Raw genomic sequence first — 13,905 nt, 5'->3', positions numbered from 1 at the left:
TACCAGCGAAGCGATTCAGGAAGGCAGCCTTGGGGCTTTTGCTTAGTCACGGCTGCCTCTGATGATGCAACTTCCTCTTTCCTCAGAGGCGGTGCGACCCAAAGGACCCAAGGCTGCCTTAGTGAATCGCTGGGCTGGCAAGTACAGAGAGCTGCTGGGAAGGGAGAAAGCCACTGTTGGAGGCTGGGAAGCTGCTGGGCAAGGGAGAAAAGAAAGGGACAGTTGCTACTGGACCTGGAGGGAAGGAGAAGGAGAGATGCTGCTGGGAGGGGAGGAGGGAAAGGAGTCTGGGAAGCTGCTGGACAAGGTGAAAAAAATGGACAGCTGCTACTGGACCTGGAGGGAGGGAGAAGAAAAGATGCCGCTGGGAGGGAAAGGAGGCTGGAAAGCTGCTGGACAAGGGAAAAAAAGGGACAGCTGCTACTGGACCTGGAGGGAGGGAGAAGGAGAGATGCTACTGGGAGAGGAGGAGGGAAAGGGAAGGGAAGAGAGTTACTGCTGGACCGGGGGGTGGGTGGAGGGAAGGAAACAACTGGCAGGGAGATTAGAGGGGAAGGGGAGAGATAGGAATGAGAAAGTAGAGAGATGGGAAGGGGGATCAGCAGAGAAATAGAGAAGGATAAAGATGCTAGTTCCGGTATAGGAGAGATAAAAATGAAGAGAGCAGTGAAGCTGGAATGAATCATGTAAAAAGAGGGGGGCACAGGCTGGTTGAAAGGGGAGAGGGGCATAGAAAGAAGACTAATACCATGTGGAAGGGGGAGAGGGTGACAGTGGATGGAAGGGCAAACGCTGGAAGGAAGAGAGTGAAAAGAAGATGAAAGCAGAAACCAGAGAAAAAAGGTAGAAAAAAAATTGTATTTCTATTTTGTGATTAGAATATATCAGATTTGAAATATATAGCTTGCTAGAGCTAGACATAACTGGGGATTGCAAAGTCCAGGCTGTGGCTTAAGGCGCTCTCTCTCTCTCTGACCATGTGGGCAGTTGCCCTAGTTGCACTCCCCTAACCCTATTCCTGCTATGTGTGACTGCGGTATTCTGTTAGCATGATATTTCTGTGTAGTATTTTGTAATAATTTGGCTTATTCAGTTTTCTTGATAGTAGAGGGGATATATGTGAAGGGGAGGGGAGACAGGGCTGTTGTTGATCCTTGCTCTGTATTAGTTGTATTTATAAAATGACAATTGTACAGAATATTGTTTCTTTTTATACTTTAATAAAATACATTAATATAAAATCATAACTGAGGCTTGTGCGAATGGGATCAGATGGTTTGCGAGGACTGAGCTCGCAGAGACAGGGTGGAAACAGGGTTTTTAAATTTCAGTCCTAGTGCAGACATGGGTGTAGAATAGAACAGTGTTCTTCAACCTTTTTACACCTATGGACCGGCAGGGGAAAAAAAAAATTATTTTGTGGACTGTCAGTAGTTTGCCAGTCCACAAAATAATTTTTTTTTTCCCCTGCCGGTCCATAGGTGTAAAAAGGTTGAAGAACACTGTTCTATTCTACACCCATGTCTGCACAGAAATCCAGTTACCTTCCCAGATGATGAACAAACATAGGCAACTGAATCTGTGGGAAGGTTGTACCAAAACCAGATCACATACTGGAGGTTTGTGTAAATGAGGACAGAGTCCATGGAGAAGGGGCAAAGACAGGGACAGTTCAGAGACAGACCCTTCGGCGATGGGGACAGAGCTTGCGGGGCTGGGGGACAAACTTTGTTCCGCGTCATTCTCTATAGACATTCCTGAAGTAGCTGCCAACCCATCAGCATGTCAGGATATCCATAATGAATGTGCATGAGGGAGAAGTATAAGCAATTGAAGTAGGAGGTAAAGATCTTTTTATTTATTTATAAGTTTTCAATTTATACAATCAAGATAAACTTGTACAGAAAGATGATTCATGAAAAGAAAATTAAACAAGCAATTAAAGTAACCTAAACATAAATCTTCAAGTCCTCAAATGGATCCAGGATGTAAATCAAATGCGAGTACATCAAAAAGAAACAATCATTATAGAATCATAAGCTATCAGAGAGTAAAGGACCTCTAATCTATTTAGCACTCTCCTTCTCCAGTCGGGACAAGGACAGGAAGGTCGTCAGTTGGTGAGGATCAAAAAGACATACAGTACTTTTGAGTTTTATAATGAACTAGTGTTTAAGCCCGTTACAATAACGGGTGCTAGAGTAGATGTCTGTATGTCTGTTTTTTGTTTGTCTCTCTCTCTCTCCCTGGACGCTGTCTGTCTGTCATTCTTTGTGTCTGTGTCTCTCCCTGGTCCCCTGTCTGTGCGTCTTTCTTTCTGTCTGTCTCCCTGGCCCCCCCTGCTTGCCAAAGCAGCCTCCTTTCCCTCTCCCCCTGTTGTGCAATGCCTGCCTGCTTCTTGGCCCCCTTCTGTTCCCCCCCATGATTGCTGTCTGCCCCCAGAACGAACATCCCCCAAAGCAGCCCCCTTTCCCTCCCCCCCCCCCCGGCTCCCAGTTGTGCCATGCCTACCTGCTCTGTGGCCCCCTTATGCCCCCCCCCCCATGATTGCTTTCTGACCCCAGAACAACCATTCCCCCAAAGCAGCCCCCTTTGCCTCTCCCTCTGGTCCCCTGTTGTGCCATGCCTGCCTGCTCCGTGGCCCTCTTCTGTTTCCCCCATGATTGCTGTCGGCCCCCAGCACAACCATCCCCCCAAAGCAGCCCCCTTTGCCTCTCCCTCTGTTGTGCAATGGCTGCCTGCCTGCTTCGTGCACTCAGCACAACCCTCCCACCAGAACAGCTCCCTTTTCTGGCTGCTCCAGGGCCCTTCTTTTTTGGCTTCCCCTCCCGTTCTTACCTGCCTCCATGCATCCATGTTTCCTGCCGCCGCTGCCGCTCCTGTTCCAAGCGGCCTGATGAGGTTCGCGGCCGGCTGTAGCGAACCTCGCAGGCCGCTCTCCATATGGTAGCATGCTCTTTCCGACACGATCGCGTCAGAGGGAATGTGCTTCATGTGGAGAGCGGCCTGCGAGGTTCGCTACAGCAGGCCGCGAACCTCATCAGGCTGCTTCAAACAGGAGCGGCAGCGGTTGGTGCGGGAGGGGGGAGTCGTCGACTTGTTCCCTACTGCTGCGGCGCGAAAGTTGCTGGGCTCTTCGGTGGGGGCGCTGAGTGGCCGCGATCCCTCTCCTCCCAGACCCCCTCCCCCCCCGGGAGGAACGGAGATCGGCGGTGTCTTCTATCCACTGCTGAGTTACCGAAGAGCAAGGAGTCCAGCAATGGCGGCCAGTGCTGCGTGTGTAGGTAGGAGCTGGGGACTCGCGCATGCGCACTCCTGCTTGGCCGCGGACCTACTGAACATGGAACAGGGATTACAGATCATGAAAGTTGGAGTGCGCATGCGCGGCTAGCGGTTTTATTATATAGGATAGGATTACGCATTTACAAGGATGTCTAAGGAAAAAAGTTGCCCCTAGGGCCAGGTTTTAACAAAAGAAATTCTCTTCTACGCTTTTGAGTCTCCTTTGCTAAATCTGGAAACATTTGTATCTTATAACCAAGAAATTATTTTTGTCTATGTTTATAGAACATTCTCATTAACCAACTCTTGTCAGGGGTAAGTGCAAGCGCTAAAAGTAAAGTAGATGGAACAGATTTCTCTATCAGATAAATCTAGTACAGCTGAGATGTTTATAGGGTCTTGATTTATTACTTGTTGGGCATCTCGAATCTTAGTCTGTAAATAATACACTTGCGTAATAGGTGGTAATGCAGACTCAGGTATTTCCAATATTTCTTGAAGATATCGTTTCAACATATCTTTAGGAGTTACCGTAGAAACTTTTGGAAAGTTAATCAATCTTAAGTTATTATTCCTAGAAAAGTTCTCCAAAAGATTCAATTTTCCTTCTTAAATTTATATTATCTTTAATCAAAGTCTCTTGAAGTTTCTTTGATAATCCTATATCTTCTTGAAGATTATTCATTAAAGATTTAGAAACTTCTAAATCTTTTTTCAAGTTCCCTATTTCAGTGTCATAATTCTTGATTTTCCCTTCTAATTGTTGGAATTGAGCATTAAAGGTCTTTCCCAAATTAGAAATCAAATCCCAAAGGGATTCTAATGTAACTTCCTGGGGTTTTTGAGGTAAGAAAGCTTGCAAATTTATTCCAAATTGCTCACCAAATGCAGTCTCTCCCTGTCGTTGTTCCGTCTGGACTGTTCTTGCTTCACCAGTTGTTAAATCCTCACTTTCTAGGTTTAGGCTCTCATGAGAAAACTGAAAGCCTAAACTTCTGCTCTCCAGATCGAGTTCTCTGGCCTCAGGAGTAGAATGTCCTCCGTCTCCTGGCAACACTCCATCCCTGGGAGAGCTAGCAATGTGGGGTTGTAGGGGCGGTGCTCTGGCGTCGGGGCTGAGCGTTGTTTCAGGCCCCAAAGAGGCCGCCTGCATCTCGCCTCGTTGCCACGCCTCCAGTGGGGAATCTGCCGCCGCCGTGATGTCCTGCATCCACTACAGGAATTCGTCAACTACTGGTCCAGAGCGCTGCGAGGGCCCAGCCACGCTCCTGCCTCTTTGCTTCGGCATGCTAAAAGGTAATAGTTCTCAATGAAAAAAGTAGCAAGGTAATTTATCGGCGAACTTCCTGGTGTCCTTTCATCAAGCTCATGGAAGCGCTATATTGGATCCAGCACCGAATTCCTCCATGCAGAACTTGGTTACGTGGGTAGCAAACTGGAGCTGAGGAGGAGGTATAGATCTTACTGATGCATATTCATTATGGATATTCTGGCTTTTGGAGACAGGATGATATGCTAAAACTAATGGCACATTATAGACCTTATTGAGATATAAGCTTTCAAGACCCAGAATCCTCGTTGACTATATGTAGCTTAGTGTAAGTGGAAGAGGAGAGACCTTGGAGGTAATATTCAGTTAAACCTAGATATTTAATGCCTTGTCAAGGCTTCAGCACTGAATATCTGGTTGTGTAGCGCCAGCTAATGCATAGCCACTTAAGTACAATATTCTTACTTAACTGGCAGGTTACCGTCTTTGTACTTTTTGAAAGAGTAAACAAATAATTTGCTTTTACCTGCTCTACACCACTGAGGATATTATATGAGCCATATCACCTTCTGAGACAGACATATTTCATCACTGGGTAATGACTGATACAGTATAAACAAGTGCACATATACAGTATTTAATGATTAGAGGCAGCATAGATGTACAATCCCCTTATGTTGGATGTTTATCGATGGCTGTAGGGTCTTGGGATATGTGCCAGCATAGTCTGCCAACAGAATTGGGATGAATAATTCTTTCTTCTGTATGAGACCCGACACTGGCAGTGTTTCTGCTCTTGGCCTGCCTCAGGACTAAACAACAACATAAGTTGTGTTTCAGATTAGGTGATGGCTTGAAGGCTAGTAATAAGAGCAGAAAATCTCTCATCCTCTAGGAACTGGGGCGATAGGTCTTTTTATCATTTTCCCAGCTCTGGCTTGTATGTCTCCTTAAAGGGCATATTCTAGCATTTTGAATTTTTTTTTTACTGCAGTAGGTTTTTGCTAGCTGTATGTTGAGGGAAAGTTTTTCAAGTTTCATTAAAATTTTCTTATACCGCCTAATCTGACCAAGGCGGTTTACAAAGGTAAAATACATACGCGATATACATAATGGAACGAACATGGGACAATGTCCTAATAAAAATACAAAAATACACAAAGGCAACATTATCTTATGTGAAAGCAGTGGGCCCAGAGATGATTTATGAGAGTTTGAAAAGGTTAGTCAGTCAAGCCCTTGACGTTTTTATGCCCCTTATGAGCTGAACTACTTGTACAATATAGTAAAGAAATGCAGCTTTCCAGCTAACAGAAGAAAATTCTTTGCTACTACTATTTGTCGCTTTAATACTTATCCAGTGGCATTTAGTGCTGCGCTATACAAAATGTATATAATGTGCTATAAATAACGTGCTGGCTTTCTAAATAATGTAGCTCATAACCCAGAGTTCATTTTCAAAATTTTCAAGTCCAAAAACTCAATCGTATGCCTTAAGTGCACCATCTAAATAGCTTTCCACCTTTGAGTTGACTGAAACTATGGGGAGGTGTATTCCACAGTATCCTAAAGTTTAGCCATATATAGATAAGCTACAGCGATAAATAGTAAAGGCTGAAAGGCATATGTAGCGCTATACATTTAATATTCAGTAGAAGGTCCCTTCAGCAAATTTATCCATAACGCAGTCGCTCCAGGCATTTAAGTTATTGTTTTACCTAAATTGACAATCCAGTTTATGAACACATCCTTTCACCTTGAGATTTCTAAAATATTATTCTACAGCTAGTTTATATAAATGTCGTCTAGTTTACTGTACAGTCCATCTTTCAATGAGACTGCTAATAGAAAGCTTAACGCTTGAGAGCTTCTTTACTACTACCAATGACCGAGGAGTCAATTCAGAGCAGTTTACATGAGCTTTTGTAGAGATATTACCATACAGAGTTACAAAGAGCTTCCCTACCCTCTTGTTTTCTATCCGATAACCAATTCCTAATCCACAACTGAATGTTGCCACCTATCCTACGACTCCTTAATTTTCTCAGGAGCCTCTCATGAGGAACTTTGTCAAAAGCTTTCTGAACATCAAGATACACGACATCAAACTGGCACACCTTTATCCATATGTTTATTCACACCTGCAAAGAAGTCAAGCAAATTGGTGAGGCAAAATCTCCCTCAGCTGAACCCATGCTGGCTGTCTCATGAAATCATGTTTGTTTTGGGCTGCAAAACGGATTTGAGATCTACATTTGGCTTGGTTTCAGTTTTGACCAAAAATGTTGACACATTTTGGCTAAAACCAAAACACTTTGTGCTATATGCCATGGTTTTCCTCATCCCCACCCTCTACCCCAAAACAAAGGAACTCCTGTGTAAAATATTTAAACCGCAAAAAAGTAGTATAACAAATCGCATCCCCTTCTTTTCCTAATATTAAGGTTTGGCAGCAGTAACATTTTTATATTTTCGCATTCTTAAAGTTGATGTACTCTGTATTTCCTCTGACTATCTGCATATTGTAACTCGCTGAATGTCCAGCTCTCTTGAATGTAAACTGCCTAGAAGTCGCAAGATTGTGGCGGTATAGAAAAATAAAGTTATTATTATTATTAACATAGCACATGGGGAGGAATATTATTTAAAGTAAGTTTTTGTTTTATTCTGTTTTTATTGGATAGAGGTTATCCTAAAAGTGTGATTAGGAAAGCCTACTTGTGTGCGCTCATTTTGCGCACAGACACCTTCTGCCAAGATATCAGAATAAGGAGATGGACACTGTTTCCATTTTCTATAATGTCAAGTCTGTTCACTGCTTTGATTAGAAAACATCAGCAGGTTGAACAGAGGGCTGCCATGTGTGCGGATTGCTGGGCACGATGGACCACTGGTCTGACCCAGCAGCGGCAATTTTTATGTTCTTATCCATGTTTGGTAGGTCTATGGATATTTGCTTATCAAAAGACCTAAGAATATAGGTGAATATTTAAGATAAAATTGGAGGAAAGGGAGGTGAATGGGATGCATGGAAGTTATAGATGCTGTCAGTGGTGCGAACTTAGTATAATTGGTGAAAAGTAGATAGATCCTCAGATTTTAAGATACTAGCCAGATACAACACAGACATTACTAATTCCCAAATAGTGTCTATTATTGCATGTCCATGTGACAACGTGAATGTGGCTAGAAGGATAAGACAGGGAAAGAGTCCAGTCTTACAGAACATAAATCGTGTATTTTTACCGATATGATACAAGCTCTATTAGTAGAGCACTGGTTAGAACAGAAACATACATTAAGGGATATGAGATGGAGGATAATAAATCAGATCAAGATAGGGTGGTCATTATGAGAGGTTTTTGAACCATCATGAACAGAAATGGATTTATACACTGAATAGTTAGCCCCTTGTGGATAAATGCTGATTTAACAGAATACGGTATTTACAATGTAGTTCACCGATTGGTTAAGTCAATCCAATGAGAGTAGTCTATTTAAAATTTAAACCGGAGACGCCACCACCATTTTACAGGAGAGGAATTCTGGCGGCGACGATCTCATAGATTGGGTGGGTAAGATATTGGGTTGAACTAAGTGGTAATACCAAGTTTGTTGAATATCTATTTAAGAATATGATTTATTGATTTTGTAGGGGAAGCCCCTTGACATAGTGAGATGCAAAACGTGGATTCATGTCGGAGCCCAGAGTACAGTTTTTAAGACTAGTACCAAATTAGCTGGCTTTATCTGCTGGTAACAGCACACAATGTTAAAAATATAAATTAAATTGATACCATAGAAAATTTTAAAAAGCCAAAGTGCAATAACTGATTAAGACCAAGGAGGAGGCCGGCTAAGTTTACCTCAAATCTTAAGTTAATATTGTTTTCAATATAGCCACTGAGGTCTTTGAGATATTTATATAAAAGAAGAACCTGAGCACTAACATAGGAAATATTGTGTGAAGAGAAGAGATTTGTGATTAAGAGTGAAGAGTATTGGTGATATTGGATATTATTAGCTTCACTAATTTGCTTAACTTTAGCCATAATAAGAGTAAAGTTATTTGTAATCATTTATGCCTTGTCAATGACATGTGTAAATGGGGGCATTTTAGTGTACTATACTATGCACACAACTGATAGCATTCTATAAATAAATGTGTAAGCTGGAGACAAGTCCCTTTTCCTACACAGCAAAAGAATTATTGTACTGGAACAGACTGGAGGTCCATGAAGCCCAGTATACTGTTTCCAACAGTGGCCAACCCATGTCCCAAGTACCTGGCAGAAACCCAAATAGCAACATTCTAGAAAATAAATGTGTAAGCTAGAGACGAGCCCCTATTTCTACATAGCAAAATTACTATACTGGAACAGACAAAAGGTCCATCAAGCCCAGTATCCTGTTTCCAACAGTGGCCAACCCAGGTCCCAAGTACCTGGCAGAAACCCAAATAACAACATTCCAAAGCTAAGATTGTGATGTTATAAAGACTCATTCCACCAATGCCTAAGAGCCAAACTCATCAGTGATGTCACAGTGGCTTGATCCTATGAATAACATAAAAATTACCATACTGGGACAGTCTGAAGGTCCATCAAGCCCAGCATCCTGTTTCCAACAGTGGCCAACCCAGGTCCTAAGTACCTAGCTAGATCACAAGTAGTAAAACAGATTTTATGCTGCTTATACTAGGAATAAGTAGTGGATTTCCCCAAGCCACCTCAATAACTCAACCCAGTCAGTCAGGTTTTCAGGATATCCTGACCAAGTATGGTTGAGAAATAGGCATACTACCTCCAATGTAGTATAAAAATCTTATGTATATTCATTGTGAGTAACCTGAAAAGCTGACTGGCTATAACTCAAGGACAGAGTTGAGAACCAATGCTAGAGAGCGGCCCCTGCAACCAAAAGACTACTTTATTAAATACAAATACTGCCATACACAAGACATAAGTAGCAAAAGCAGGAAAGAAATGGAACATGTTTACCCTTTTCCCCGACATGCAGTAAATAAGTGAAGGGGCTCGGCTAGGTCATGTGCACCAGGAGCGTACAATAAAGAAGCATACTTATGCCCTTTGTAGTCAGTTTGGATAGAGGCTCATGTTAACCTACCTCTGTGCCCAAGGAAGATTTTTCTATAGTCCTTATCCCGCTTAAAACCTGCCAAGGGCTGGTCTCTGGGCATACAAGAAGCTCTCCGTGTTTCACTGAAGGCAGACAAGGCTGACATTGCAGAAAATGCTCATCCCTCTAAGAGGAGCATATTAGAAAATTAGAACCACCACAGGGGATACAGGTAACAAATCTGGAAAAAAACAAAAACACCAAAACCCAACGTTTGGATCCCCTTCCACTACTCCATGTTAAGTCCTGGGCATCCTATATCTTCCACTGCTCCATCTGCACTTTTACTGGTTGCCCTAGCAACAGAATGGGGGGGGGGGAAGAGAAGAATTATTTGCTGTCATGGCAGCAGTAAACAAGATTATGCTTTTAACCAATATCTGGGAAAACAAATCTTACAAAAGTATATGTAAGACAGACCTCCTGAATAGCCACTTCCTGGAGGGCATAAATTCACACAGCTGGGGCCATAGGGGATAGTAGTAAAGAAGCTGTGTCAAAGTGCAACTTCTGGCTTCATCTCGCACCGTCCTTGAGTCTGCCGGTACTGTTATTCCTGTAACAAAAATAAAACAAAACAGAAAACAACTATTCAAGCACAAAAACTGATGAATTTCTTCATCACATTCAAAATACAGGCCAGAATTGTAAAAATATTAATAAAATGGTAATGGAAAACTAAATGAAATACTGGTAAAATTCCAGAAGGCGTTTGTAGGGGGCCTTCCTGGGACACTGAATACAATGCCTGCAGTCAAATGAACATTCTATTGCGGTATCAGCAGAGAGAGAGAGAGAGAGAGCGAGAGAGATTGGTTAGGGGAGGGATGGAGGACCAGAGGAGAAGCACGCAGGAAGAAGAGAAAAAAATGCTAGACTGGTGGAAAGGAAGGAGAAATGTTGGGCCAGAAAAGAGGAAGAGAAATGTTACACTGGGGGGGGGGGGGGGGTAGGAGAGATGACTAAAGGAAGTGAGGGATATCACCCAGGGAATAGAAGAGAAGGAGGGGAGTCTGAATGTTGATTGGGGGTATCCCTAGTGCAGGGTCTTCTAGAAGTACGGAGATCTTGGATTCTCTACAAGGAAAAAAAAAAAAATTGTTGGAACTCCACAGGATGGCTCCATACTTGGCTTAGTACTTATAAAACGAGAAAAGTGTTTGATGTTACAGTGGGTGATCTTGTCATCCAGTGATAACTGAATGGTGTGGGGTTTAATATTAAGATAGGTATAGAGAGGGCTCATTCAAAAATAACAGTTCTAAACATGTATGTGTAGTAGAATGGAGAAATTGGAAAGTTAATTGATAAATTTTGATGAAATGTTCTTTTGTAAAAACTATCCTTGTTCAGATGGTGGATTACTGGTATGTCAAGTAATTGTTGGCTAGATGGGAACATCTGGAAGAAGTGGATAAAACTGAAAGGAGCTATTGTAAGGGAAACAAACAATTTTGCAAGGAAAGTAAGTAAAAGGAAAAAAGGAAGCCATTTTGGTTCTCAAAAGTAGTAGCTGAAAAAGGTAAGGAAAGATGTTAGCTTTCATCTATATATATAAAATCGGATGTATGTATGTATGAGCCGCGATCACGCAAAAACGGCTTGACCGATTTGAACGAAACTTGGTATGCAGATCCCTCACTACCCGGGATGATATGTTCTGGGGGTCTCGCGGCCCACCTGCACACCTGGGCGGAGCTACAAACAGATAATCGGATTTCACCCATTCATGTCAATGGAAAAAATGTAAAGAGCTGCCAACGAAAAAACGGCTTGACCGATTTGAACGAAACTTGGTATGCAGATCCCTCACTACCCGGGATGATATGTTCTGGGGGTCTCGCGGCCCACCTGCACACCTGGGCGGAGCTACAAACAGAAAATCAGATTTCACCCATTCATGTCAATGGAAAAAATGTAAAAAGCTGCCATTCTCACAGTAATTCAAAAACGGCTTGACCGATTTGAACGAAACTTGGTATGCAGATCCCTCACTACCTGGGGTGATATGTTCTGGGGGTCTCGCGGCCCACCTGCACATGTGGGAAGGGTGGGTTCACCCAATAATGTATATGTTCTTGCTCCTGGAGGTGAAACTAAAAATGTTGTTTATAATCAAGTTTTGTGTTAGTTGTATTGTATTCATTTTGTCAAATATTTCACATTATAATTTGAATATTGTACTTTTTATAAAGTAAAAAAAATATTTTCATTCACCACTATAAAGTATCTTTATTTGAATCCATTTACAGTGTTATTGCTATAATTAAATACCCGTGCAACGCCGGGCCATCAGCTAGTAGAACTATAAAAGCTTGCAGAAAAGACCTCAGAAAGAGGAAGACAGGCTAAAATATCTGGAAAAGTTAAAGAGGCTGGTCGAGTAGTCAGGAAAGCAAAGATGTAAATAGAAGAAGGAATAACCCAACTCAATAAAACATGGGGGGGGAGGGGAACAAGACTCTTTTAGGCATATTAGTGATAAGTGTAAAAATGGTGCAGGGGAAAAATATATAAAATCAGAAAGATAAGGCTGAATTGCTCAACAAATTTTTCTGTCCTGTGTTCACAGTTGAAGCGGGACCACAGAAAACAAAAATGCAAGTAGGGATGAAGCTGTGGCAAACCCTGGATTGATTTGCAGAGGATTGTGTTTGTGAGGAGCTAGCTGAACTAAAAGGTGAACAAAGCGATGGGGCCGGTTGGTGTACATCTGAAGGTACTGAGAGAAGGTCTGGTGGCTCAGCTGACTGACCTTTTCAATCTATATATATATATATATAAAATCGGAGGTATGTATGTGTGTGTGTATGTGCCGCGATCATGCAAAAACGGCTTGACCGATTTGAACGAAACTTGGTATGCAGATCCCTCACTACCTGGGATGATATGTTCTGGGGGTCTCGCGGCCCACCTGCACACGTGGGCGGAGCTACAAACATAAAATCTGATTTCACCCATTCATGTCAATGGAAAAAATGTAAAAAGCTGCCATTCTCACTGTAATTCAAAAACGGCGTGACCGATTTGAACGAAACTTGGTATGCAGATCCCTCACTACCTGGGGTGATATGTTCTGGGGGTCTCGTGGCCCACCTGCACACGTGGGTGGAGCTACAAACAGAAAATCAGATTTCAACCATTCATGTCAATGGAAAAAATGTAAAAAGCTGCCATTCTCACTGTAATTCAAAAACGGCTTGACCGATTTGAACGAAACTTGGTATGCAGATCCCTCACTACCTGGGGTGATATGTTCTGGGGGTCTCGCGGCCCACCTGCACACGTGGGCGGAGCTACAAACAGAAAATCAGATTTCACCCATTCATGTCAATGGAAAAAATGTAAAAAGCTGCCTTTCTCCCTGTAATTCAAAAACGGCTTGACCGATTTGAACGAAACTTGGTATGCGGATCCCTCACTACCTGGGGTGATATGTTCTGGGGGTCTCGCGACCCACCTGCACACATGGGCGGAGCTACAAACAGAAAATCAGATTTCACCCATTCATGTCAATGGAAAAAATGTAAAAAGCTGCCATTCTCCCTGTAATTCAAAAACGGCTTGACCGATTTTAACAAAACTTGGTATGCAGATCCCTCACTACCTGGGGTGATATGTTCTGGGGGTCTCGCGGCCCACCTGCACACATGGGCGGAGCTATAAACAGAACATCAGATTTCACCCATTCATGTCAATGGAAAAAATGTAAAAACCTGCCATTCTCACAGTAATTCAAAAACGGCTTGACCGATTTGAACGAAACTTGGTATGCAGATCCCTCACTACCTGGGGTGATATGTTCTGGGGGTCTCACGGCCCACAACTCTATGTTGCTTGCTCAAGGATGGGTTCACCCAAGAATTTATATGTTGTTGCTCCAGGAGGTGAAACTAAAATTGTTGTTTATAATCACGTTTTGCGTTAGTTGTATTGTATTCATTTTGTCAAATATTTCACATTATAATTTGAATATTGTACTTTTTATTAAGCTGTAAAAAATTAATTTCATTCACCACTATAAAGTATCTTTATTTGAATCCATTTACAGTGTTATTGCTATAATTAAATACCCGTGCAACGCCGGGGCATCAGCTAGTGCTTCTCTAAAATAATGACATTTTTGGAATCTTGTGAATTGCAGGACTCTAGGCAACATAAATTCACTAGAGCAGGTCTTTTTAAAAAAACAAACAAAAAAAAAACAACAACTT

General features: G+C 42.4%; 1 protein-coding gene across 1 annotated transcript in view; it reads right to left on the bottom strand.

Moving 5' to 3' along the window:
- GOT1L1 (glutamic-oxaloacetic transaminase 1 like 1) overlaps positions 1-9,797 on the bottom strand; it is a 51,329-nt gene extending 41,532 nt beyond the window's left edge. The window contains exon 1 of the mRNA XM_033950036.1: positions 9,680-9,797. Within this exon, the coding sequence (XP_033805927.1) occupies positions 9,680-9,797 (118 nt within the window). The remainder of the gene's footprint in view (positions 1-9,679) is intronic.
- Positions 9,798-13,905: the final 4,108 nt, after the last annotated feature.

The sequence above is a fragment of the Geotrypetes seraphini genome, chromosome 6 (assembly GCF_902459505.1).
Source record: "Geotrypetes seraphini chromosome 6, aGeoSer1.1, whole genome shotgun sequence".
Taxonomy (NCBI): domain Eukaryota; kingdom Metazoa; phylum Chordata; class Amphibia; order Gymnophiona; family Dermophiidae; genus Geotrypetes; species Geotrypetes seraphini.
This window is presented reverse-complemented; position numbering and strand designations above follow the sequence as displayed.